At 50.5% G+C, this 26,520-nt stretch overlaps 1 protein-coding gene and 1 long non-coding RNA gene across 6 annotated transcripts; one reads left to right on the forward strand and one right to left on the reverse strand.

The window, feature by feature from the left end:
* Positions 1-2,354: 2,354 nt before the first annotated feature.
* On the reverse strand, positions 2,355-3,076 carry LOC109570761 (uncharacterized). Its single transcript, XR_002182540.2, has 2 exons — positions 2,896-3,076; positions 2,355-2,796 (listed from the first exon to the last, which is right to left on the reverse strand). It is a non-coding gene; the product is annotated as an uncharacterized lncRNA (long non-coding RNA).
* Positions 3,077-3,102: 26 nt separating this feature from the next.
* On the forward strand, positions 3,103-26,387 carry KLHL12 (kelch like family member 12). 5 transcript variants are annotated; one of them, XM_070768766.1, is made up of 13 exons: positions 4,956-5,189; positions 6,518-6,724; positions 7,325-7,591; positions 8,592-8,745; positions 9,784-10,001; positions 14,192-14,341; positions 14,929-15,367; positions 21,865-21,971; positions 22,742-22,937; positions 23,359-23,517; positions 23,825-23,923; positions 24,551-24,737; positions 25,079-26,387. In XM_070768766.1, exons 4-13 carry the CDS (start codon positions 8,646-8,648, stop codon positions 25,203-25,205), a joined length of 1,782 nt encoding a protein of 593 aa, XP_070624867.1. In that variant the 5' UTR covers positions 4,956-5,189; positions 6,518-6,724; positions 7,325-7,591; positions 8,592-8,645; the 3' UTR covers positions 25,206-26,387. The 5 variants fall into 5 exon arrangements, 4 of the variants coding, with proteins under 4 accessions (XP_070624866.1, XP_070624868.1, XP_070624867.1 ...); XM_070768765.1 differs by lacking the exons at positions 6,518-6,724; positions 7,325-7,591 and adding an exon at positions 3,103-3,214; XM_070768767.1 differs by lacking the exons at positions 6,518-6,724; positions 7,325-7,591 and adding an exon at positions 3,103-3,214 and having other exon boundaries at positions 15,253-15,367.
* The last annotated feature ends 133 nt before the right edge of the window (positions 26,388-26,520 follow it).

A 26,520-nucleotide genomic window follows, 5' to 3' on the forward strand; every position in this document is an offset into this window, starting at 1 on the left:
TCATCGCATGGGCTGCTGGTTTGGGGGCTTCTCCCAAACCAGAAGAGTACAGAGCTGCAGAGTACAAGCTCTGGGCGCACAGGCTTCAGCAGTTGCGACCCCCGGGCTCTAGAGCGCAGGCTCAGTAGTTGTGGTGCAGGGGCTCAGCTGCTCTGTGGTCTGTGGGGTCTTCCCGGAGCAGGCATCGAACCTGTGTCTTCTGCATTGACAAGCGGATTCCTCTCCACTGGGCCACCAGGGAAATCCTCTGCACTTTCCATATGTCATTTTGTGTTTTTATTTTTAACCCTTAATAGTAGGTAGTAGTATCCCATTCCACAGATGAAAAAAAGTTGGCAGGATCAGAGTATCTGAATCCAGGTTCAGATCTGACTTAAACCCCAGGTTTCAAAGCCTTGGGTCATTTAAAAATCCTGATTTGACAGTCCAGCCTTGCCTTCACCAACTCTGCTACCAGCAGCAGGTATTACCTTCTTTCTCTAACTGCATGCTATGGTTCATTCATTCCCTAAATATTTGTTGAGGGCACTATAGGAGAAAAATGATGAGAGAAACAGTGATGAGTTCTGGTTAAAGAAAGGCCAAGAATAAAAGCTAAGACTGACTCTACCCTCTTCCAATCAGGTAAACAATTAGGGAAGAGTAATTAATCTCTAGTTGTAGAACATCTGCTGCTGCTGCTGCTGCTAAGTCACTTCAGTCGTGTCCGACTCTGTGTGACCCCATAGATGGCAGCCCACCAGGCTCCCCCGTCCCTGGGATTCTCCAGGCAAGAACACTGGAGTGGGTTGCCATTTCCTTCTCCAGTGCATCAAAATGAAAAGTGAAAGTGAAGTCATTCAGTCGTGTCCAACACTCAGCGACCTCATGGACTGCAGCCTACCAGGCTCCTCCGTCCATGGGATTTTCCAGGCAAGAGTACTGGGCTGGGGTGCCATCGCCTTCTCTGAGTTGTAGAACATCTGCTGCCTTGCAATCTAAGAAAGGTTCAGCAACGCCCTGTGTTTGGAGAAGTCCTTGACCCAAAATCTGCTGACAAAGGAGTCCCATCTCCCCAGAAAGTGTCTTCCTCAGTGTCTGCCTTATCTTCAGTCAGGACCAGGAACCAGCCCTTGGGGGCATGAGCTAGGGCTGGGAGCAAACTCACGATGAATTTCAAAGCAGCAGCTGGGGCCCTGCTGTGATTACATTTCATAATTATGAGGCACATTCTCCTGTCTGCCATGCTCTGATGGCACAAAAATGCAGTGCACTCTGCCTAACTGGTTTCAAGATTTGACCACATTCGATGTACTTGATGTAGTAGAGCTCCACAGCACATCCATGTTTCCCTTACTGAAACCCTTCAGTAGCTGTCAACACCCAGAGTCATCCCAGGAGTCCAAACACAAAGGCAGGGCAATGTGTGGAACCTGACTCATCCACTCACCTCATCCAGACACAGCCCTCCAGCAATGGATCTAAGAACTCAGAATCAGTTTGGGCTGCAGGGTACCAAATCAGATATCCAAAGTTTAGAAATATTCTCACATGAGGATGGTGTCCCTGTGACTTGACTCAAAACATGTTAGGGCTGTACCCTCGAAGAAAACAGGAGAAGCCTAACTAGTCCCCTTGGTGTGTTGGCTTTCTTGCTGGCAGTTTCTCCATCTTTTACTTCTCTGGAAAAGGAGAGGACTTTTTCTAAACCAAAGCCTCTTTTATTCAGTTCCTTCTCATACTTGGAAAAACTCTTAGTTTTGCAGCCAGGAATTAGGCAATATCATTAAAGCATCTAGATACTGTTCTGCACCCAGAAGACAAGGGATTATTTTTAAATTATACATACATTAAGTCCACACGACTAAAATTTAAAAGGCACATAAATATGTAGAGGAGAAAATCTCTCCCACCCTGTCTCCCAGACAACCAGTTCCTCTCTCCAAAGAAATTTGTTGCTACTGTACTTTGTATCTTTCCAACTGCAATTTTTATACATATACTGGCAAATATGACTATATCTTTCCCAACCCTTCTACACAACTAATGGCAAAGTGTACACTGTTCACAACTTTGTGGTATTGAATTGTATGGATGCACCACACGTCACTGAAACAGCCCCCAATCCAATCCACAAACCACCTTGAACACACATCCTTTTTCATGTGTGTGAGAATATACAGCGGGTAGATATACCCCAAAAATCGCTGTTAAAGGATATCTGCATTCATCATTCAGGTGAACTTTTACAAAATGCCCCCAATAAAACCTGTATCAATCCTGCGCTCAGAAATGTGGAAATCAAGAGAATTTTAGATCCGAGATACTACACGAGAGATGGAAACACTACACAAAATTAGACTGTCAGACTGCTACCCGTTTGGCCATAGTTTTATTATCCCTGAAGAATCAAAGGCGCCACAGAGGAAAACGGTACACTCAAGCACAGCTGGTTTAAACCTTCACAGGCACAGTATCAAGGGGCCTCATTCCCTTCGCAGGCGCTGAGATAAGTGCGCCAAAACCAATCAGAAGCAAAATTTCTAGCAGAACGCTCAGCACCCAGCAGCTGTGAAAGGCAGCAGAAGCGGACAGGGGCCTGAGGACCCCCGGGACGTCTAAGGTCCTTCGCAGTCTCCCTGGCGGAGTCCCGCTTCCAGGGCCCCTTCCACGTAACTGTCTCGGAGGGCAAGCAACAGAGAATCGCGCGGCGGTGGCCACAGGCCCAACTGTGACGCAGAGAACGCCGAGGTCCGTGGTCGCGGGGCTTCGGGATTCTCATCACAGCGATGGTCGGCCCGAAAGGGCCACTGCGGACTATAGACGGGAGGAAACGGGGCGGCTCGGTGGGTTTTCTCGACGTGAGAGGGCGCCTGAACGCGTCAGGTGAAACGCGCCCTGCGGCCAGCTCCCTACCTTGGAAACCTCCGCACTCCTCTCGGGTCGCCGCGCCTTGAGGCCCCAGGGTCTGTGGTCTCAGGGAGTCTTTGCCGCGGGCCGCACACGTGCCGGGGCCCGCGCCCCCTGCGCGCGGCGTCCACCCGCTCCACCCAAGCCCGCCCGCGGCGCCCGAGGTCACGTGACAGCGGTACCGCACGTGACGCGCGCAGACGTGACGTCATCACGGCGCGCGGCCGCGGGCGCGGCGCCGGAGCCTCCGGGTCCGGGCGGCGGCGCTTGGGCACCTCCCCGGCCGTCCGCTCGCCCCGCGCCCGCTCGGCGGGCCGGAGCACAGGTGAGTGGCCCGGGGGCGGCATCCGGCGCCCTCACCCGCCGTCGTCCCCTCAGGGCGGGCGGGGGCCTCCAGGCGTCGAGCGCCGCGACCTCCTTCTGCAGGCTGTCGGGGAGCGGGGCGCCGCTGCTGTTGTCGCCCGCCGGGAGGCGGCCCCTCCAGCGGGGAGCTCGAGGGGGCCCCGGACCAGGTGCCCTGGGGCGGAGCGCGGCCGGGGACCCCGGGAGGGGGCAGCCGCACGCTGGGGCCGTGTCAGTCTGACAGGCAGAGCCGGCTCCGACCCGCCGCCCCAAGGTCCTCACCGTATAGCGGCGTCCGTGCGGGCCTTTCTCAGTCTCCAGAGTTGAAACGAAGTTGACGGAAGGAAAGTCTTTCTGGAGATCATCTTATGCCTGCATGAGCCACCTCTTTTTCTGTAAAATGGATCCTGTAGAGTGATTGGAGCGCTTAAAGAATAGTATGCTACCTATAAACAGGAGTAGATGAGAATTTAGGGTCTCGTTTTCCCTTTTCGTATAAAACTATGGTTGTGAGTTGTGGATTTTTGAAAAGCATAGTTTGATTTAATTTTCTTGGATCCTTACAGATTCCACATACGACAGACTCTTAGTAACCTTCCAATTTCATTTCCCAGAAATTGTCCTTGAAGCAAATAAACAAAAATAAAATAATAATAACTGAAGCTTGTCAAAAATCAAGAAATTACTTCTATTAATTTTTTAACGTGTAGCCTGTTGTTGAGTTCATTTAATTTATGCGTACAAGTGAACTTTACAAGTGACTGGCTGTGGCCATAAAATTAGTAGTAGAGTTTTGATAGGTTTTCTATCCCAGTAATTCTCTTGTAGTATAGAAGAATTACTACAAATATTAATTTGTTAATATTGATGAATGAATATTACTCTTAATAATTAGAGTAGGGAGACCTTTCTGTAGAACGTCAGTAGCTTAAGCTTGCATGGTCTCCATTATTCAGTGTAGGTGTTGGATCCTCTGGAGAGGGATAATGGCATCCCACTCCAGTATTCTTGCCTAGAGAATCCCCATGGACAGAGGATCATGGTGGACTACAGTCCATAAGGTCACAAAGTGTCAGACATGACTGGAGTGACTTAGCATGCAGGCATGCATTGGGTCCTCGTTTGAAGTTTCATTTTAAGAAGAAACCCAAATGTAGTTGGAAGTCATCATAAATAATTGGGTGTTTCTTTAGAAAAAGTTTATTGTCACTGATACTGGCCTTTTGCTCTACGTTGAAGGCACAGTTCCTTTCTTGCATTCTGTTAATGAACATTTATTATACACTTGCTAGGAGAGAAAATACATATATAAAACTGGGTCCCCACCCTCTATAAACATTCAGCTACTTAATTTCCTTTAGGTATTAAAAATAGTGACATCACGCCTTTAAGAAATTGTATCTTCTGATTTTTACCATGAGAGAGAGCAGCCTTGTGAAGATAGGTGAGAAAGGAATAGTTTCTTTCTACTTACAGCAGAGTGTTGACAATCCTGTCAGGTGCTTTGGGCACTCCATGACAAGGGGAATTCAGAGGGAGGAGAGATGAGATTTGCTCAGGGGGATTAATGTCTGGCTTGTGTTGGTAATGCCAGGAAGGGAGTGTGCTCTGCTTGTGGATGTTTGAGTCTGATGGCGCCGCCTTCATTTGTAAAGCTAACTGAATATGTTTAGTGTCCCCAGGCTTTCATATATGCTCATTGGTTTTGTTTCTTGTACTTACAGAATCCAAGGATCCCTTTCATTCTCTCTCCATATTGCTTGATGAGAGGCATTATGGCTCCCAAAGACATAATGACAAATACTCATGCTAAATCCATCCTCAACTCCATGAACTCCCTCAGGAAGAGCAACACCCTCTGTGATGTGACGCTGAGAGTGGAGCAGAAGGACTTCCCCGCCCACCGGATCGTGCTGGCTGCCTGCAGTGATTACTTCTGCGCCATGTTCACCAGTGAGGTACGTGGCGAACCATCTCCTCACAAGTGGAGCCCACACACGTCACCTTGTAGGCATCTCATTTCACTGATGAGACAGTGGAAGTTCTATATAATTGTGAATCTCTGTAGTCTGGTGTTCAGCGGCAGACTGTGGATACCATCTGCCATTTGCACGTTAGTTTTCTCATTTCAGAATGAGGAATAGCAGTAGGACACATTCTCGTGGTTATTGTGACAATTACCTGAGAAACTTACACGTGACATGCTTAGAGCAACGTCCAACGTGTAGCAAACACAGGTGTCAGCTACTGGGTTTTCCTTACCAGTGTTTTATTCGTTTTCCTATTTTCTTTCTTCTAAAGTTTAACATTTTAAAGAGTACAGGGGAAGAGGGAGGAGGGAAGCAAAGAGGAAGAGCAGTCTTCTTCCTTCTCCCAGGGGAGCGTTCGTGCAGCCACAGGTGGGTGGCAGAGGACTGGTGCCTGGCTGTGTGGGCACACGAAACATCACCAGAAAGATGCCAACTTGGGAGCACAAGCCCTTAACCAGGGAATTAGGGACAGGCTGGCCTGGCAAGAAAAAAGGTGGTGCTCGCACAGTGTTAGGAAACAGGCTGCCGCAGTGGTTGCCTGGCAAGACACCCAGCGTGTGGAGGAGCTGCTGAGCCACGAGGGACGCGGAGAGCTAGCAGAGGACAGCGCTCTCAGCTTCCAGGACTGCAAGTCTGATTTTTTATTTTAAATAAATTGTCTCGATTATGTCATCTATCAGTACTTGTACATAAGCCTGACATACCTCGTCATGGTGATCATGTCGTGATGACAACAGTCGCCGGCTGGGGCCAGATGCTGTGTTAGACGATTGCCTGTCCCACTCACCCCAGGGGCGGCTGCTACCATCTCACTCTACATGTGAGGAAGTAAGGTCTCAGGTACGAAATGCCTTACAGCTTGTGAGTGGTAGAGAGGATTTAATCCTAAGTTAACTTGGTTTGCCATTCCCTTCTCCAGAAACTTAACTTGATTCTAACTTTGATGTTTGCATCATAAAGCCAGAGCCGTATGTGATGCTGAGCCGGTGCTCAGCCCGTGGCTGGCAGGGAGAATGTGGAAGCCTGACATTTGCCCCAGTGGACCCTGTGTGAGGTGCCCTTGCAGATGCGGTCCTGTACTGCCCCCCACAGTGTCTGCCGGTGAGCACCAGAGCGCTGGTGTTCAACTGGGCCAGGACAGTGTCACCCGGCTGCCAGCAGGAAACACGGAGGACTCGTCACACGGTGTGCGTCCTGGCTTCACTCTTGCTCTGCACATCTGAAAAAGAACTCCCTTTTCATTTTTTTCTCACCAGGATTTTGTAGTCTTCCTTTAAAAACTGACATCAGGCAAGAGAATGGTGAATGGTTCGCGTCTTTCTCAACTGAAGTGTAATTGACCTGCAGTACTGCGTTTGAGGTCACAGCGTGGTAATCCGATACAACATAAGATGATCACAAGTCTAGTTACCGTCTGTCCCTCTTCAGAGTTATTTCAGTATTACCGACTGACTCCCCACCCTGTGCGTTTCATCCCTGGGACTCATTTATTGTGGAATTGGAATTTCGTTCCTCTTAATTTCACTTTGTCCCTCGTCTGTCTCACTCTGTCTGACTTACCTAACTTAGTATTAAGTGTGGTAACCTCTAGGTCCTTCCATGTTGCTGCAGATGGCATTATTTTTATGACTCTTTATGACTGAGTAATGTTCCCCTTGTGTGTGTGTGTCCCCCACACATATACCGCGTCTTCTTCACTCACCCGCTGATGGGCGTTTAGGCTGCTTCCTGTCTTGGCTATTCTAAGCAGTGCTGCTGTGAACACTGGAGTGCATGTGTGTTTTCAAATTAAAGGTTTCGTCTTTTCTGGAAATATGCTCAGGAGCAGTGTTTCTGAATCATGTGGGACTCTTATTTCTAGTCTTTTAAGAATCTCCAGACTGGTCTCTATACCCTTGAATTTGTTTTTAACACTAAATGATTTAAACAGAAGGGTCTAGAGACCTGGATTTTAGGTTCGGTCCTCTTAGAAATTCTGTGTGAACCCTAATGACCATCTAACCTCACTAGGTTGTCTGTAGAACAGAATGATTAAACTTGGTGGTGTCTTCATTCTCTTCCAGCTCTAAATTTCTCCATAAATGCGGTGCCACTGAAATAGCACAGGGTGAGGCAGGAGGCCTGGCTTCAATCTGTCGCTTGTTATTAATAGTGAAGACCTAGGTTAAGTCGTGCTGTTTCTCTGAAGCTCAGACCCTTTGTGTGTTAAATGGCCGTGACATCAGACCTAATAGCCTTACCAGGCTGCTGTGACCATCAGACGAAATAATAAGTGAGAGGCACTCTGCAAAATTGTAAAGCGAGTATTAATGTGAACTACTGCAGTTGCTGTAAGTTCTTAGATAGTAAACTCATTTACATATTTAAACTATTTGGCTAATGGGAATATAGGTTACTGACTAAGAAACTCCTAACATGAATGTACTTACATATTTCTGTTCGTAAATACTTACAGTTAGTAAAATGTTTTTCCAAAATAATGTATTGGTGACATTTTTTGGTTTGGGGGATTTATCTTATTCTTGGCTTTGTTAGAGAATGCTTTTTGATTATTACTCTGGACTGAGAAGGAATCAGAGTTGATAAAGATGTTTAGTTTATAATGGACGTGCACTGGAGTTTTGTAAGTAGTTGAAATTTCTAAACTAAGATCTAGTAAAACTTGCATAAGGTAACCAGTTTTCAGATAGTTACTGTCCTGTAAAGCTGAAGATTTCCACCGTAGACAAACCATTTTCTATGCTTATTTGGCCTCAACTATACTCATAGCCCCAAGGATATAGTCTAGATTGAATGTACTGCCAGTAATTCAGTAATCCCCAGAGAGAATCAACCCAGTATTGGAGGAAGTATCAAACAATCCAGCTGTCTTCAGTGCTACAGTGGAACGCCCTCAAGGTGGCCAGCGTGCAGTCTCAGGACAGGTGGGCGGTGCTGGCTCATTCTGGAGGGTCTGCAGCCGGAACCAGCGAAGTTCACGTTTCATCTGAAAAGCCCGTGGACGCCAGTGGCTCATGGGACTTTTGGTTGTGTTCCATGTCTGCGTTTGTTTTAATACGAGGGCAGCATGTTAAATTATTCACAAGTAAAAGTGATGTTCTCAGAAGGTGTCACCTCTGTGTGCTCTTGGGTTGCACATAGCTCCCCCATTTGAAAGGCTGCAAATATATGCTGTATTTCCTTTGCACAAATCAAAATAGACGGCCTTTTTTTGTTAAAGACGTGTATGCAGTTAATATCGTTAGATCCTTTCACGTGCTCGGATGCGAGCCTCTGCCTTAACCTCGTGTAATTGCAACCGCCATGATCGCATGCCCTTTTCACTTTCAGCTCTCAGAGAAGGGGAAACCGTACGTAGATATTCAGGGTTTAACCGCCTCGACCATGGAAATCCTGCTGGACTTTGTGTACACGGAGACTGTGCACGTGACTGTGGAGAATGTCCAGGAGCTGCTGCCCGCAGCCTGCCTGCTCCAGCTGAAAGGTACGGCTGTGGAGGCGTGTGCCCACAGCGGCCCGCGGCGTTCCAGGTCGTGGGAGTGGGGGCACCGTGGGCCTCGGGGCTAATGCCCATGGCTGAGAAGCTGAGGTTTTGTCGCAGTGTAGAGGAGCCTCCAGGTGTTCGTCTCTGGCTCTTTAGTAAAGAGAGCACGTGCTTTCTGTTTGTAAAAACATGCAGGAGGGGCTAGTAGAGGCCTTTCCTTCCGTCTTTGTGCACAGCCGTCCTGTGGGGGGCATGAGACACAGTTACAAGTCATGGCCTCCATGGAGGGGTGCTACAGCAGGTGCCCAGGTGGGTGAGGTGGCTGGGGGACCACTCACAGGGGCCCTTTAACCTTCTGAACCATAAAAATGATCTATTAAACGTTGAAGTTGACCCACAGAAGTGAAAGTGGAAGGTTTTCACAGCACTGGCGATGGTGCCCCTTTAGGTGCCGACTTGCGCTGACCTCCGGATCTGCTTCTGTTAGCTTCAGCCTTTAGAACACGACCGAAGGAGTGCGAGGCCTTTGCATTAGTGCCCAGCTCTGAATGAATGCTACACTCGGAGCTTTTCAGTTAGAGAAATGGGAGAGTGTTACCAGCCCCTCCTGTCTGTCCTTCTTTGGCGTCTTTCAGTAAGTCCTTGTGTGGAAGAGGGATTAGGTGCGTTGTGCTCAGTGACAGTTGGTTCTGTAGCATGGCGCCCAGGAGTTTTACAGGCGTGTCTGTAACTGTGGCGGTGTCCATTGGCGCCCAGGAGTTTTACAGGCGTGTCTGTAACTGTGGCGGTGTCCATAAACACAGTTCCTTCTGCTGCACTTGCTTTAAGGCTGCAGCACACATTTATAAAGGCCTTGCTGAAGGCTGCAGAGCACGTAAGACAGAAACAGGATTTGCATTCCCAAAGAATGACATTTCTAAACTGATTCTTAGGCATTGAGCCAGGGTCCCTCTGATCCCACTCGGAGAGGTTGTGACCCAGGGACTGAGGCCTGTCCCCCGCCAAGTGTCCTCAGGACCCCTGTCTGTGTCTGTCTAGGCGTGAAGCAAGCCTGCTGTGAGTTCTTGGAAAGCCAGCTGGACCCTTCCAACTGCCTGGGCATCCGGGACTTTGCTGAGACTCACAACTGTGTTGACCTGATGCAAGCAGCTGAGGTTTTTAGCCAGAAGCATTTTCCTGAAGTGGTGCAGCATGAAGAGTTCATTCTTCTCAGCCAAGGAGAGGTGGAAAAGCTCATCAAGTGCGATGAGATTCAGGTACCTACCTGCTTGGCATCCGCTCTCTTCAGGACTGGGCCAAAGACCAAAAGGCAAGATGGAGCTACTATGCTTCTATAGCAGGGCTTTTGGTCAGGTGTCCACATTAGTGCTAAGGTTTGAGCACGTGTCCCTGAAGTTATATGCCAAATGTATTTGCATGTTTATGGGAGGGAGTTCACTTCTTCCTCAATGAAATCTGTGGTCCCAGTGGTTAAGAGTCACTATTAAACAGTATGGAATAAGCAGAAATGGGAAGTTAGGTAGATTTTTTTAGGATACGTCTCTTGTTACCCGTTCAACTTGTTTTGAAACACGCACTGAGAATGTCTCCCGTGCAGCACTCATGCCCTGGGTGCTGGGGAGCTGAGAGAGAGCAAGGCACAGTCTTGTTTTCAGGGGATTCATAGTGTTGTAGTGGAGACAAACGAAAAGACGCAAGTGCTGACAGAGTGTCGGGAGAATCACGAGCCTGTTCAGAGTAAGGAAGAAGAAAGAAGAGGAAGCTTCTGGGTCTAGATGAGATGGTAGAGGAGGTGGATCAGGAGGACCGAACAGAAGGCTGGAGACCGCAAGCAGGACGCAGTGGTCGGCACCTCTGGGCGTGGCGGGCTCTGCTGGCCGAGTTGGGCGGCGGTGGCGTCCCTCCAGCCTGCGCCCCGTGTCCAGGGACGCCACCCCGCAGCGGGGAGCTTGGGGGCTGGTGTAGGTGTGTACCTAGACGGGACCCCGAGTGTGTGCAGCAGGGCCATCGTGTTGCTGAGGCCGGCAGCCACCTTGGCGGCCCAGCTCTTCCGTTAGCTTCTGGAAGCACCCAGCAGAGCCTCGTTCTCGGGGAGGAGTCCTTCTGGGGGCTTTGCTTCCCCCGCTGAGGAGACGGCGATCCTCAGGGAGGATCCTCTAGGGAAGCTGAGACTTCCTCTCTCTCTCTCTCACTGTCCTCAGATAACAATGAAAAATGACTGTAGATGACTGGATCCCAGAAGTTCATGGCACCTCAGTATAAACAAGAGGTATTAATATATTGGAAGGAAAGTTTGATCCTCTAAATGCTAGAAAAGGAATTTGTTACTTAAAGAAAGTCTGTAATATATTTAGTATGCATATTCAGTAAGCTGATTTACTTTGTTAAAACTAGGATTTTCATGTAACAGCAAGTCTTCAGTATATCTCCTGTCAGCGTTCACCCAGCTTTGTGTTGGCGCCTCTGCCAGGTGACTTTTCTGAGGGAGCTTGACTGGGGCACGTCCACACCCTTGTTTCTGACCCGGTTCACGTGTGCTTCACGTCTGCCTAGGACGCTGCTCCTGCAAGGGCTTTGGGGCCGAGTGTCTGTGACCTGTTCTCGCCTGTGCTCACCTGTGGGGCTCGGGGGAGCTGGGTCCTCGCACGGGACGCCAGACTGATGGTAGAAGGGGCCCCGCAGACGTAAGCTTCACTGCGAACAATCACAAAGTAACCAACTCCTGGCTCATTTATCAAGTATTTATTGAGTTCTTCCTGTGTGCCCAGAGCAGTTCTGGGCTGGGGATCCGGTTATGGACAAGATGGACCAAAAGCCTTGTACCCTGGGGTTTCCATTCTCACGGTACCATTCTTGGCATTTTAAAGTGTTATTAATTCTCAGAACCATCTCCAGTTTCCGAGATGAGTCATCACCCACACATGGCTCAAGGGGCAGGACTCGGCCGCCCTCGCCTCCCGACCGTTCTGGCGACCACGGGGCAGGGAGCTGGCTGCCCCTAGTTTGTTTCTGCGTGACCGGATCAGGGAGCCTTCGTTCGAGAGCAGTGGAGACTGTGAATAAAGCTGGCTGGAGCGGGGAGGGCAGGGAGCTAGCCTCTTCAGAAGCCAGGACTAACTCTTCTGTACCATCTTCCTCAAGTATCTGGCAAGAATGGCCTTTGCTTTTTTCAGCAAATGACATTTTTTTCTCTTTCATGTGCCAGCCAGAAGCACAGGCCAGATGTCTGACCGTGTTGCTAACTAACGCCGCCTCTGCGCCATGTAAAACAATAGCACCTGAGGCAGCGGGGCGGGTGTCACGTGCGTAAAGCAGCACGGGCTTCAGAGTCGCTCTGGAGTGGCTGTGGGGCAAGTGTTCCTAACCACTCATCTTCAGATTCCTCTCCCATAAAATGCCGAAAATAGTTGTACTCAGTACGTAGGGCTGTTCTAATGTCATAAAAGAATTCTCTGTGAAAACTTATTGCAGAGAAATTTTCTCTGTAGTGAAGCATTAATGTTGGGGGCTCTCTCGGTTTAGCTGTTTCTCTGCAATGCTTGTTTACTCCGTCTTTACTAAGGTCAAGGATCTCTGCTTATGACGGAAAAACCCCATTTTCAATGGATGTATTTCATTGAAACCTAGAACGTGTCAGAGTCCAGCACTCAGCTGTTCAGAACTCTGAGCCCGTCATCCTTGCCAAAGCCGAAGTTCATTTAAAAAATCACAGCCACTCTTCTGCACCCTCCCCTGCGCCTGGTCCCTCGGCAGCCTGGGCTCGCCTGAGCCCCTGTACGCTCAGTGTGCGAAGCCTGTCAGCTCTGCCATTGTCTCCGCCTCGCCGCCTTCTGCCTGTTAGGCCCAGGGTAGCCCCGTCTGGGCTCCCAGCACGCAGCCCTTCTAAACCATCCTCCGTGGTCATCAGAGTAACTTTACGAAACATCAGTGTGGTCCCGTCACTTACCTGCTAGACGCCTTTTCACGGTTTGGAGAAAAATCCAGTCTTCTGGGTCAGGGTTTGCTTCTCCAGCTTGACCTTTTCCGTCGCCTCCCTCGCTCATCCCGCCACACCAGGCTCTGTCGTTTCCCAGGCTGTCCAGTAGAACGTTCTGTGAAAATGGGAAGGCCCTGTGTCCGTGCTGGCCAGTTCACTGACCCCAAGCACTGGCGGCCTTGAGCACTTGTAAAGTGCGGCTCGTGGGACTGAGAAGCTGAGTTTGTTTTCCCTAGCTGCACCGCGAGGCTTGCAGGATCCCAGTTCCCAGACCAGGGATCGAACCAGCTCCCGGCAGCTGAAGCGCCGTCCCAACCACTGGACCGCCAGGGGATTCCTGAAGCGGGATGTTTCGTTTTAGCTCCGCGTGAATTGATGTAGACGCCAGAGCACGCGGGGCTCGTGCCTGCTGTTTTGGACAGTGTGGTTGTAGGGCTTCTGCAGGCGCTTCCTATCTGCCAAGGCTAACTGCTGCCCCTCCGCCAGGTGGAAACCTACGGCTCCTACAGGAAGGCCTTCCCTGTCCCGCCAGTCTGCGTAAAGAAATCTCAAGTTCAAGTCAGTCTGTCTCCAGCCCCTGGACTTTTCCCGTTTGATACATAATAACAAAGTGGGATTGTTTGTTTTTCTGACTTAAGTTATCTCCCCACTTTAAGAGGAAGGTTCGTGTCTGATTTGTCCCTCCAGAACAGTTCCTGGCACTTAGTAGGTGTTAGGTAAATCCATCAAATGAATGAACGTTCGGAAGCATTTTCTGTCCTTTCAGTTCTTGGGAGAAGTCCCCAGAACAGCTCCTCTCTCTGGGCGCTGTCACACTCTGAGAGGACCTCAGGACAGGCAGACTCCGGGGCCTGGTCCTCGGGTGTCGGTCTTGTGAGTCCCGGTGCTCACTGTACCGAGTGCTCGTCCAGGGACAAGGTTTCATATCCCGCCTGTCACATGTAGCTCAGACCTCAGTCCCCCAAAAGATTAATTCTATGTATCGTCTCAGATCGCACGGCACTGTGCAGCGTGGTCGCTCAGGTGCTCATTGATGATGCTTTGCAGACTCCACGTTCCTTGCGTTGTTTGAAGGGAAGTTCCTGCTCGCAGGCCTGGCTGAGGAGTTGGGGAGCAAGGCTGGACGTCCTTAAACAGCACTGTGAATAAATGTGTCCTGAGAGCCAGCTTTGAATAGAGCAGCAGCTTCCCCTTTTGCCTACTAAAGTTTCAGAAATGACCGGAAAAAATTTAGGAATGGAGAAAATTCTGAATTAAAAGCTGATTTGTGACTGATGGTCTATTAAGTACCCTCTCTCTTAGATGTTTTTCACCCAATCTGACTATAACTCTTCTCATGATCTTAGCAAGTTGTGTCTGAAACGATTGTTTCCCCAAGAGCCTGGCTCTTTCTGGGAGATGGGAGTGACTGGGGGGAGGGGAACAGAAGATGGCTCCAGAGCTCCCCCACAACGTGTCCCGCGCCTGCAGGTGGATTCTGAAGAGCCGGTCTTCGAGGCTGTGATCAGCTGGGTGAAGCACGCCAAGAAGGAGCGGGAGGGGTCCTTGCCGGACCTGCTGCAGTATGTCCGGATGCCCCTGCTGACCCCCCGCTACATCACAGACGTCATAGACACTGAGGTGAGTCGCCAGGACGGGCGTCTCTGCAGCTTCACGTCCTGCACCCAGAACTGGTTCCCCTAGAGGCAAAGCACCCCCGGAGCCTGTCCCGGTCTGCCCGGGACGTGCACAGTGCAGGGTCTGCAGGCGGTCACCGGGCAAGTCGGGCTCCCAGCAGAAACGAGAATCTGTGGCTTCATTTAATTTTGCTCTTTGTTGTCCTTTTGTTTTGCAAGCCCCTCATTATTTTGCATAGCAGTACTGGATGATAAGTTTTGTCCCTTTCTCCATTTAAAAAATTATTCCAAAAAAAATTTGTTCCATGAGAGGGGACATAGGTAAACCTATGACTGATTCATGTAAAGCAGTTATCTTTCAATTAAAAATAAATTTTAAAAAATGCAAGGCAAAAAAGAGCAAAAAAAAAAAATTTGTTTCAAATTGCTTTGGAAAAGACACTTCCCTTGTCAAGTCTCTCTATTTTTGACTCTGGAAAGGTCAGCTTGAAAGCAGTGTGATGTTTCACATCAGCTTGGCTCCTGTCGTGTTTGTTTACAAGCATTTCTTCAGCCTCAGTTCCCTGTGGGGCGTTTCCTGACTTTCTCCAGGAGCCACCGGGACCACCCTGGAGACCACCAATCTGTAAAGCGTGGGTGAGGCTGGCCCAGCCCGTCTCTGAAAGTTCATCACAGACACGCCTCTCCAGTCGTTGGCATCAGGGGGCTTGCCAGCTGCTTAGTGTCATCTCTCAAACTCGGTCTCGTTTGTGTAACTTCTTCCTATGGTCCATTCACGTACCCTCACCTACCTTTGAACCATGTGACGTCTATTCAAAACAAACCTTTTTAAACTCATTTCCGGAAGCCCACGGCCTCAGCCCTGCCGGCAGCCCTGCTGAGGCCCCCGCGCTCACTCTCCTCCCGCTGTTGCAGCCTTTCATCCGCTGCAGCTTGCAGTGCAGGGACCTCGTTGACGAAGCCAAGAAGTTTCACCTGAGACCTGAGCTGCGCACTCAGATGCAGGGGCCCCGGACGCGGGCGCGGCTGGGTAAGCTGGCGTCTCGTGTTCGTTGTGCCATCTGGAGCAAGGCCCTCTGCCACCCTGACCTTGAGTTCCTAGAGACCAAGGGCATCGTCCCTTCTAGTTCATGTGGCTGTTGGGAGGGTAAGAGGAGATACGGGGGGAAAGCACTTTACAAATGTCAAGTGTTAGGCGGTGTAAGTCCCAGCTGTATTTCAGCGTATTGGGGGCCTGTGGGTTAGAGCTCTCTCAGATGCTGTGCAGTCAGTGAACCATCTGCGGCCCTGCGCCTCCCTCCTCTGGGTGGAGAGGAGGCGAGGAGGAAGCCTTGTGGGTGAGGCAGGGGTCCGGGAGGTCGGAGGCGGTGCTGTGCAGCGGGCGAGGGCCCGGAGCCGAGCCAGACAGCGGTGCTCACCCGCGATTACCACTCACCAGGGGTGTGAACTTTGGCAGGAAACTTAACCCCTCTGGGTCCATCGCCGCATCTGTGAAACAAGGGTCCTCACAGCTCCAGCCTTGCAGGTTGCTGTGAAAGGGAGTGCGTGCCGCCTCCGGAGGCTGTCACCTCAGTGGACAGGCCTGGGCTCGGGTCCCGGCAGCCGCTGGCTGGCCTCCACTGGCCTGAGCTGACGCCTCGGCCTCTGAAACGAGGAGGCCAGATGAGACCGTGCGTGGAAGATGCCTGGTGCTCCACCTGGTGCGCGGTCTGTGCTCACATGTGCCCTCGATTCCCGCTTGCTGTCCCAGGAGCCTAAGCGTTTGGCAGCTTATAAATTACTCTGTATACATGAGGTGGTGTTTTGTTGTTATTATTTCCTGTTTTTACTCTTACCTGACTGTGGCCTCATTCGTGCTGGGTGTTAATTGATAATTAAGCCTTTCATTCATAGATATAAGTAGAGTGATTTATCTCATTCTAATGGCAGAATTAATAGGTCTATAGAAATTTTAGAAACAAAGAGAAGCAAAAAAGTAAACGAGTCATCTGTGATTCCACCACGCAGAGATGCTGCTTTTTGTTGTTTTGTTTTTAAAGGGATGCCGTTCTGTTGATCCCTGGGAGATGACAAAATGTGGCTTGTGTCTCATGTTGTATACAGAGATTTATAATCAGCATGAGATACATGGAAAAAATATAAAAAGAAAATTTTTGAAAAAGATTGAAGGACTGAGTGAAAAATCATGAGAATATTAGAAGAAATTATAGGAAAATATCTGTATTCTGGGTGGCCTTTTTTTCTATTTTGATAAATACACACAACGTAAAATTCACCGTCTTTCCATCTTGGATACATTTCAGTGTTAAATACCGTCATACAGCTCCCACGTCCAGAACTGTTTTCATCTTGCAGAACTAACGCTCTGTATCCATGAGACAGCAGCCTCCCTTCCCTCTGTCCCCTTTTAACTAAAATAGGAAAACTTAGAGCCCTTCATGGTTACCTGACTGCATCAGGTTTGTTTTTTTTGTTTTTTTTAATTGATGGCAAAAGGCAAAGACATGGACTGGTGGACTGGGAGAAAATACACTCGATACATACGACAAAAGGTTAGTATTTCTACTATAAAAAGAACCCTGCGTGGCAACAAGAAAAAGAGCAGTGACCTCGTAGAACGGGGGAGCAGTGACCTCGTAGAACGGGGGAGCAGTGACCTCGTAGAACGGGGCACAGGAGCAAACAGGCAGCGCCCAGAGCACCCTGTGAGAGGGAATGCTGGGCGCCCGAAAGGTGCTTCACCCGGAGGTCTGGACGAGGTGCACACCCTGTGTCCCACCTCGGGAGTGTCCTGTGAAGCAGTGTACAGTATAGACGTAAGCGTGTAAGAGTCCAGACACAGACATAAGAATGTTTACCGCAAATTGCTGATATGGAGAAAGAAATTGAGTACAGCCTGCACGCCAAGTAAAGGGGAGTGGCTGGTTGAATTACAGCATGGCTGTACCGTGTGACGTCAGGAAACTTAAAAGGCGTTGAGTCAGATTCACGGACTTAATTGTGTACACTGAGTAAGGGGAGAGGAAGCAGCAAGACTTCCGGGTGTGTGTGTTTACCTGAGCACAGAAAAGGGTGTGTATACAGGATAAGCACTAACCTCTTAATAAAGTGAGATCGCAGGGGGATATTAACTACTAAGGCTTTGTTTCCATACCTCTGTGTTATTACCATACGCTTGTGGTTACACAGAAAATAACAAATAAGTATTCTCTAAATACCAGCTGAGCCAGTGAGGTGGTGCCAGGAACCTGGCGCTCGGAGACAGGACATTCCCCTTGCTTTGGTTCCTGCTCCCAGCTCCGTCACTTACTCTAGTAACTCACTGTCTGAACCCGGACAAGTCCTTCAGCGCCTCTGGATTACCACCAGCTGCACGTCAGAGGAGTTAAGTCAGTCACTAGAGTTCTTTCCAATACAGAAGATATGTTTCCTTTTTGTAGAGCCAAAAGTGCCCCAGCCAGTTCATAATTGCTCATTAAGTGGCGCTACAGTGACACTCTGTGTGAACCAGCCCAGAGGTGGTTTAGAGGTCAGTTCCTGACCTTGTTTGAACAGGCAGCAGAAAACCTCTGTGGCTTAAAGAACTTGCTTGTTGTCCTGCCCTGGAGGGGTAAGAATGTGATTCTGCACGCCCGCATGGTGCTGAGGTCCTTTTTTCAGAAGTCCTAGGAAGGAAATAATGAAAATATTCCCAGCTGGGTTCTTAATTTAGCATCTCTGTGTTTCCACCTTAGCATGAACCGTGCCAGCCGTCCTGTGCTCTGCCGGCCCCTTCGGGAGGCTGCTGAGCCAGTTACCAGGACGATGGCCCTTCTGCACACAGCACAGGGCAGTGAAATGCACAGGAGTGAGCGGAGCATGCCCCATCCTACACGTGGGGTTCTGTTTTCCTTACCACCCTTACCTCTTACTCTCACCAGAGGTGTAATGCAAACTGCAGCTCCTGCCTTGTCACTGGCTCCTTTCCTGTGCAGGTGGAAATGCAGGTCCTGAACGCGTCCTTGGCGTTCCTGCCGCCTGTCTGCTCTTCCCTCCAGCAACGCACCCCAGGGCATGGGCGTTCCCCCAAAAACAGCGGTGACCAGGCACTGCTGGGAGGCCTCGGTGTCAGCAGTGTGCCTGCACACACAGTTCTCGTCATGTGTCTTAGACACGTTTTCCTCCTCGTAAACGTGGAAGTCCAGCTTGACAGGCCCCCATTGGTTGGCAGAGAACTAACAGGCTTCCTTCTGCTCAGCTGTTTCCCCAGTTCTCCTTCACAGTAGGCAGACTGCTGGAATAATGGTCCCAGTTCAGGGTCCAAAGACAGTGAGACCCTTGGGAATTGTTCTGAGGGAGGAAGACTTCCAGGCACAATGCAATAGAAGAAATTGAAAAGGCCAGTGTTTTTGACCAAATAAAAATCATGTACCACATTGTAATGGTCAGCTAGGAAAATAAATTCACTACAGCCACAGCAAAGGGTTAAAGTACTTTGTAAAGAACTAAAAAAAAAAAAAAAAAAAAAGCACATAAGACAAAAACACTAGAGACTTGAGTGTATGGTTCACAGCCAGGGAGGCCTGTTAAATATAAGGGGAGAAGTTCAGCCTAACTGCTAATAAAGTCTTATTAGTGATAAATAATACAATAAATACAATTTCTTGCCTATCGAAGTATCAGAGAAAATATGCAGTGCTACAGAAAGTAGAATGGATTGGCACCTTTAAGTGTTGGTGGGAATGTAGTTTGTCTCACCTGTCTTATAGATCAAAAGATTCTTTAAGGTTCACGTTCTTCACGAGGCAGTGCTCTCATTTCCATGTTAAAGAAACAGGGAAATGTCTCATATTCATGGACGTTTATCACAGGATTCTATGTGATTATTTATAATCCAATTAGCAGCTCCTGAAATGCCTAAAATATTAAATCATAAAGGCTTTTGTTAATATCTTGAGAAAATGAAATGGAAACAGGCTGTGCTGTGATGTGTCCCACTTCTGCTGTGTAGACATTCAGAAACAGAACTGGAAGGAGACAGTCTTATGTTTTGGGGTCTTGGTGGAATTACAGATAAAGTTTTTTCATAATGCTTTTATTTTCAAGCTTTTTAACAGTGAAAATGTGCTTTATATATTACATGTTTTATAATCACAAGACGTAAAACTTTTTTATCTTTTTAACCAAAGGGCGGGTCATATGCAAGTAAGGGCGACAGTCATACCTGCTCTTGCTTTTTAAACTTTTTAAAAGGAAATCATCTTTGTGATAGAAAAAGCTACACAGGCTAAACAGACATCAGTATTGCCTAAAATTACGTTTTCAGTGTTAAAACACTGGCCTTCTTACCCTTATCAAAAGCTCTGTTGGCACTGACATGAACTCCAGCTGCAGTGGGAAGTGAATCAGTTCACTCACTTGGCAGACAGGCTTCCAGCACGGAGGCTCTTTCAGGGACGGTAATGGGCAGAGAGGCTCGGGGGCCGGTGGTCTTGGCGCCCGGGTGCTCAGAGTCCTGAGCTGCCGAGCGACCCCACGCTCACCCTGTCCTCTGTGAGCCGGGGCCAGCTGGAGCCTGCACCAAAAGCCTTCCTGCCAGTCAGCTGGTCCTCTGGGTGTGCACATCACAGCTTGACTCAGTGGAGTTTGCTTTACCGTGTGGTGGAGTTTGCTTTACTCTGTGGTGGAGTTTGCTTTGCTGTGTGAAGCATAGGAAACCCCTCAGCTGTGGGTGTTTTCGCTCAGCTGCCCCTCCGGGGTCATCATGGCCTCCCCACCCATGCACACGTCAGAGGGAGAGAATTGCTGGGGGGAGAAGGGCGTAAATGGGAGAAAGCACTGCCAAGGAAAACCCTGGCCCCCCAGTTGGAGGAGCTTAAACATAAAATCAGTGTCTTGCGAAAGGACCCTGTGTTCAAATGCTTTGTTTGCGAAAAGGAAGTGACTGCTCACCTTGGAGTAGGGCCTACCTACTTTACTTGGCAAGTACACAGAGAGGTGCCCTCTCATAAGAGGAGGTTAAAATCCGTGGCTTTTGTGTGGGTTATTAAGGAAAACAGAAAACATATATAAAAGCAGATTAATCAAAGAATTCCCCCATACCTGTCACCCAGTTTCAACAGTTACTGACCTGTAGCCTATGTATTCTGAAGCAAATCCCAGACAGGATAAAATTCCATCCATATTATATTATGCTTTTGTGTGTGTCTCTGAAAGATGAAACATACAACTGATTATTTACCTTCGTCAGATTTAAGTACACGTTCACATTTCCGCAGTTTTCCCGTAATTTACTTTTCTTTGTTTTTGAACACTTCAGCTGCTCCAGTCAGGATCCAGACAAGGCTCACATGTTGCACTGGGTTCATAGCTCTCTCTAGTCTCTATAAAATCCACAGGCTTTTCACTCCTGCTTTGGTTTTCCTTTGCAGTTTATTTGTTGAATTTCCCATGATCTAGATTTTATTGGCTACATCCCAGCAGTCTTATTTAACACGTTTTCTGTTCCCCGTGTCTCCTGTAAACTGGTGGTTAAACTAGACTTGATCAGTCTTGATAAAATTTAAGATTGAGCTTCAGTTTTGTGGCACAGGCTCTCCACAGGCGATGGTGGCACGCTTCCTGCTGAGCGGTTTGTGTCGTTCCCCTGCCAGTCGTGGCAGCCGTGACTTCCCTGGGGGCTTGTCTGTGTTTCCTGTCAGTTTAAAGGTACTCCGCTTGATCTTTCCAGTCCAGGTCAGCTAAATGCTCTCCTGAATGTCCTGAAATGCCCCAGCTAACTTCTCTACAGTAGAGCAGCTACACAGGGAGTTTTCTCAAAAGAAACATTATTGGAATATTATCCAGAGAAGTCCCTAGGGGAAAGGGGAAGACACAGAAGCTATCAAAATGCCTCATTTGGTAAGATAGTAGAGAAAAAGACTCCCTTTAAAAGTCTAGCCTTATGGTCGGTTACCTGGCAGTTTTGATGAATTAACAGGATATGTGGTCATGGAGTTGGCTAATTTGGAAAAATTAAGGTCATGGAAAAGATTTTTAAATTTATTATTTGGTTCCTAAGCCACATCTCTCAAATTTTGGGAGCCAAGGTTAGGAGAACATTCCTTGCCATCACAAAGAATTCCTGTTTTGAATTTTACAGGGTGAGAGAGGCAGGGAGCTCCTCCAGCCTACCCTTAGAGCCTGTTGTGGGCTCAGCTGGAACCGTATAGATGGGTTGATGAGGTGTAGGGTGTGCTCAGGCTTCTCCCATGCACAGAGGAGCCTCACGGGCTGCAGTCACGGGGTCACGAAGAACCCGAGGCGACTGAGCACGCACGGCGTGTTCAAGCATGCCTTCTGGGCTTTAATGGAAACTCACGTCGCAGAGATTCGGGTTCTCAGGAAGCAGCAGTTTGCTGCTGGGCAGCTCTGTGGAGGCCTCCCGTCTCGGACGGCTCCTCCTGGCCGCGCGGGGCAAGGCGCCCTAGTGCTGTCTGCACTGCCCTGTCCTTGTGGGCAGTCAGCCGGCAGCGCAGGAAAACGGCCTCTCTCCTCGCTTGTCCTCAGGAGCCAACGAAGTGCTTCTGGTGGTCGGCGGCTTCGGAAGCCAGCAGTCTCCCATCGATGTGGTGGAGAAGTACGACCCCAAGACGCAGGAGTGGAGCTTTTTGCCAGTAAGTTGTGATGGAACCAGGCCCAGGGAAAGAGCTTAAATGTCCGCAGTCCCTGACTCCGGGTGGTAACTAGCCCAGTCCTCAGAGTGGAGAGGCCTGGTCACAGCAGCGCGTCCTGACAACAGGCAGTTACAGTAGTCGGTTGTTGACTGACTCAGCTTCAGGAGTACCTTCAGCCCTGTGTGCAGTTACACTCGGCTGGCCGCCGCCATTCCCACGCCTTCCCCGGGCCGCCCGAGCGGTTCGCAGGGTGCCTGCCCCTGCCCTGTTAACCTGAGCACGGTGCTCAACTGTGCTGGACTGAGCTGGTGTCTGTGGGACCCAGGGTCTGTGTCTCCTTTGGGGTTTCTGCTTCAGTGCAGTAACTGAGAGACGTGGGGGTCTTTAGGTCATTTCTCATGACCTTCCAGGTCGTTGGGTCCTTGCTCTTAGGGAGCAGTGCACTAGTCTCTTCCTGCTTCACGGAAGGATGTTGGTCGTTAGCGCAGTGCTTATGGAGCGGGAAGGAATCGGATACTGGATAAGGGAAGGACGGTAGATCCTCTGGAAGCCTTAGAGATAGACGTACAGAAGGCACTCATCGGTAAGCGCATCAGTGAGCAAGAGGCTTTCGTCCAGTGGGCAGGCAGCAGATAAACCGCTGCTCAGAGGGCTTCACGGCCGCAGGTGAAGCAGCAAGGTGCGGAGGGAAACCCAGGAAGACCACAAAGATGGGGCCTGAGACCTGCCTGGCTGAAGTGGCAAAGGCGCCTCTTCTCCCCCGACCCTAGAGCATCACCCGGAAGAGACGCTACGTGGCCTCGGTGTCCCTCCACGACCGGATCTACGTGATCGGCGGCTACGACGGCCGCTCCCGCCTCAGCTCCGTGGAGTGTCTGGACTACACGGCAGACGAGGATGGGGTCTGGTATTCAGTGGCGCCGATGAATGTCCGGCGCGGCCTGGCTGGAGCCACCACCCTGGGAGGTAGGCTGGTGCACAGGGCAACGTGTGCATTTCGGGGTGGCTGGGTCGGGGTTCACACCTCTCTGTGAAGTGCGGAGGCTGCTGGCGGGGTCAGTCACGCCTTTCTGCTTTCAGACACTCCCAGGCGTCTCAGTGGTGGCGTTGGGGCTGGTAACTCAGGTCCCGGCGCGCTGAGAGGCAGCTGGCACCAGTGGTAATTTTGCAAATTCCCATCTAGGGAGTGTTTCTGAAGATTCCATCTTACTCTGTTCTCACGTGTCTTAACTGTGCTGTCCTCTCTAAGAAAGACTTAATTGATTTATCCCTTAAAAAAAAAGTTGTTTTTGGCTCCAGGCATTTGGAAGAGTTGTGGGAGATTTGTAGAGGAGTCGTTAGAAACCTCTCAGTCTCTAACGGCCTGTGACTCCTTCATCCTGAGCAGATATGATCTATGTCTCTGGGGGCTTTGATGGAAGCAGGCGCCACACCAGTATGGAGCGCTATGACCCGAACATTGACCAGTGGAGCATGCTGGGCGACATGCAGACGGCCAGGGAAGGTGCCGGCCTCGTGGTGGCCAGCGGGGTCATCTACTGTCTAGGTGTGCGGGGTCTGGGCAGGGCGGGGGCGGGGCGACTGAGGGCAGCGGCCTCGGCGTGGGGTCCCTTTCACCAGAATTGGCTCATAGACTTCCTCCCCCTAAAAGCCTGGTCTGTCCCAATATAGTTTTCACTCACTGGGATTCTCCTTTCCGTGAGAGCAGAAGATGGTGCTGTCAGATTTCTCTCTGGAGCCCTGGAGGGAGAGCTGAAACTAAGAGCATCAGTGAGGCCCTTGAGAAAGGCAGGCCGGGAGTGAACATCAGGACTGACCATTCTTTCTGGAATGGTTCCCGTTCTGTCTTTCAGGAGGATATGACGGCTTGAATATCTTAAACTCAGTTGAGAAGTATGACCCCCATACAGGACACTGGGCTAATGTCACACCAATGGCCACCAAGCGCTCTGGTAAGACCAGGCAGGTCCCGGGGCAGGAGGCGGAGCTGTCAGGCGTTGCCTGGGCAGGGGGCTGCAGGCCTGTCTTACTGGCGACCTAGGAAGCGTGGGTCAGGGCCCTTCTCCTCAGTGCCTGTGTCCCCTAATACAGCGGCATGAGGCACAGCCCAGACGCACTGGGTTAGTGTGAGAGCAAAGCCTCCTTGCCTTACCTTTTGCACCTGAGTCCCTCCCTGCATCCTAGCCTCCAGCCCAGCTCTGTGCAGTGACACGGGCTGCCTGAGGGAGTGTGCACGTGCAGGAGTCAAGGGGGTCTTCCTGAGCCCTCAGGCTGGGGTAGAGGAACAGAGAGCCCAGCCTCCGGGTACCAGATGCTCCAGACCCATCACAACCCCTCTCCTCTCTTTTCCTCTTTTTTCACTCCTTTTCTCATGACAAGGGTTGGGCTCCGAGTTAGTGAAAGCAAGATGACGGCCAGGCAAAGAGGGTTGCAGGTGGGTGGCTGTGCTGGACTAGATCCTCCAGGCTGTCTGGCCCTCGGCCACTCCGGGGCTCACCCAGCCGTCAGTCAGGGTTTTGTTTCTAGGATTCAGATCCTCAGCTCAGCAGCCTTCATCTGCTGTGCCCTTTCCTCCCCAGGTGCAGGGGTAGCCCTGCTGAATGACCATATTTATGTGGTGGGGGGATTCGATGGTACAGCCCACCTTTCATCTGTGGAAGCCTACAACATTCGCACCGACTCCTGGACAACAGTCACGAGCATGACCACCCCGCGGTGCTACGTCGGGGCCACGGTGCTTCGGGGGAGACTTTATGCAATTGCAGGGTGAGGGGTAAATCTGGCATCCAGGGCCGTGTGATCTCATGCACGTGTGTGGTGGAGACAGGGTTTGGTTCCGCAGAGAGAGGGCCCCATGGCAATCTTAATGTGGGGCCATGTGGGAGGGGCCTGGGCGGGGGCATTTGTGGGCCGGGGCTTTGTGGGGTGGGACCTTGTGGGGAGAGGGCGGGGCGGAGCCTATTGAGACAGGTCGTGGGCGAGGCCTGGGGGGGGGGGCGGGGGCGGGGGCCGGGGGGGGGCGGGGGGCGGGGCTTTGCGGGGCGGGGCGGTGGGCGGGGCCGGTGGAGGTGCGCCTTTCTCCCTCACTGCTCGCCCTTCTCCCTCAGCTACGACGGGAACTCCCTGCTGAGCAGCATTGAGTGCTACGACCCCATCATCGACAGCTGGGAGGTCGTGACCTCCATGGGAACTCAGCGCTGCGACGCCGGCGTGTGTGTTCTCCGAGAGAAGTGACTGGGCGAAGAGACAGTTTGCAGAGAACCAAGGGTCCTTTCCAGAATGTCTGTCTCAGTGTGGGGAGGGGATTACAGGCTCAGTGCCGCCGCTCTGATTAAGATTATTTGACACGCCCTGGCGTTGGGGGTGTCCCCGAGGAGGGTGAGCCGCAGACTCGAGGGCGGAGGCCGCACCCTGCGTGGGTATGATCGGCCAGACTCCTCTCTTCTTGGCCGCGGGGGCACTTGTTCCTCACCTTTAACTTAGTGTGCGCTCCAGAGAATATACCTTTAAGTTGTGCCTCGTGTGCTGTGAAGAATTAAGGTGAATATGAACTCCAAGGTGTGGGCAGTATCCAGCCTCGATGGTTGGAAGGGTACCAACTCTCATGCTTTTCCAAGAATAAATCTCTTTCCTAGTCTACAGGTAACAGGGGCAACACAGTTCAGCTCTGGAGGAAAACGAGGAAAGAGCTCTGTCAAAACCTCGGGGGCCTCAGGAGTTGGGGAACTGGGTGTCCAGTGCAGGACGGGAGCTGGATGCGGCGGGGTGTGAGGGAACCTGCAACACGTGGAAGGCTGAGGGGGCCCTAGACACAGAGCAGCAGACCAGCACGTGTTAGCTGAGCAGCAGTGCAGGAAAAGTGTCCCAGACCGAAGTTCCTGTGACTTCACCATTGCCCTGCCTGCCGCCGCGCCTGTATTCCAGGAAGGCTTTCTGCTGAATCAAGGACTGCTTTCTCCGCTGTTGCCGCCCGTACTGTTTAGAGGGAGGGGAGGAGCGGGGATGGCAGCCGCCGGATGACTCCCCTCGTTCTTGTGAGGGCACACTTGTGCTAAGGAGTCGTTTTTACTGCTGTGTTTTGTACATGTTGTCTTTTCTTATTAGAACACCCCTTCCCTCCCTTTAGCCTGGATCTTGCTCATCCCAGGACGGAATAATCAATGACAACCGAAATCCATTTGCTAGTTTCAGTCCGCCTGTCCTTCTGAACTCCTTCCAAGGCTCCCCTGTGCTGTGCAGTGACCTTCCTGCTCGGAGAATTGGGAGTGTGGGGACAACATGGTCACCTAAACAAGGATGCACTTTCCCTTTGTTCTGAAATTCCTTTTTTTCCTCTTTCCCTGAGTTGTATTGACCTAAAGTTCATTTTGTTTGTATTTTTTTAAGAAAATATTAAAAAAAAAAAACAAAAAACAATGGTCTCAAATGCCTGTGTTTGTGGCAAACCAGCACCATCTTCCAGACATTTTGGGGGACAAGGCATAGGGACCTGCTGTAGGTCTTGTCTCTTCGACCTGTTCCCTTGTGTGTTTGCCACTAACTCTGCTGT

Source organism: Bos indicus, chromosome 16, assembly GCF_029378745.1.
Source record: "Bos indicus isolate NIAB-ARS_2022 breed Sahiwal x Tharparkar chromosome 16, NIAB-ARS_B.indTharparkar_mat_pri_1.0, whole genome shotgun sequence".
NCBI lineage: Eukaryota > Metazoa > Chordata > Mammalia > Artiodactyla > Bovidae > Bos > Bos indicus.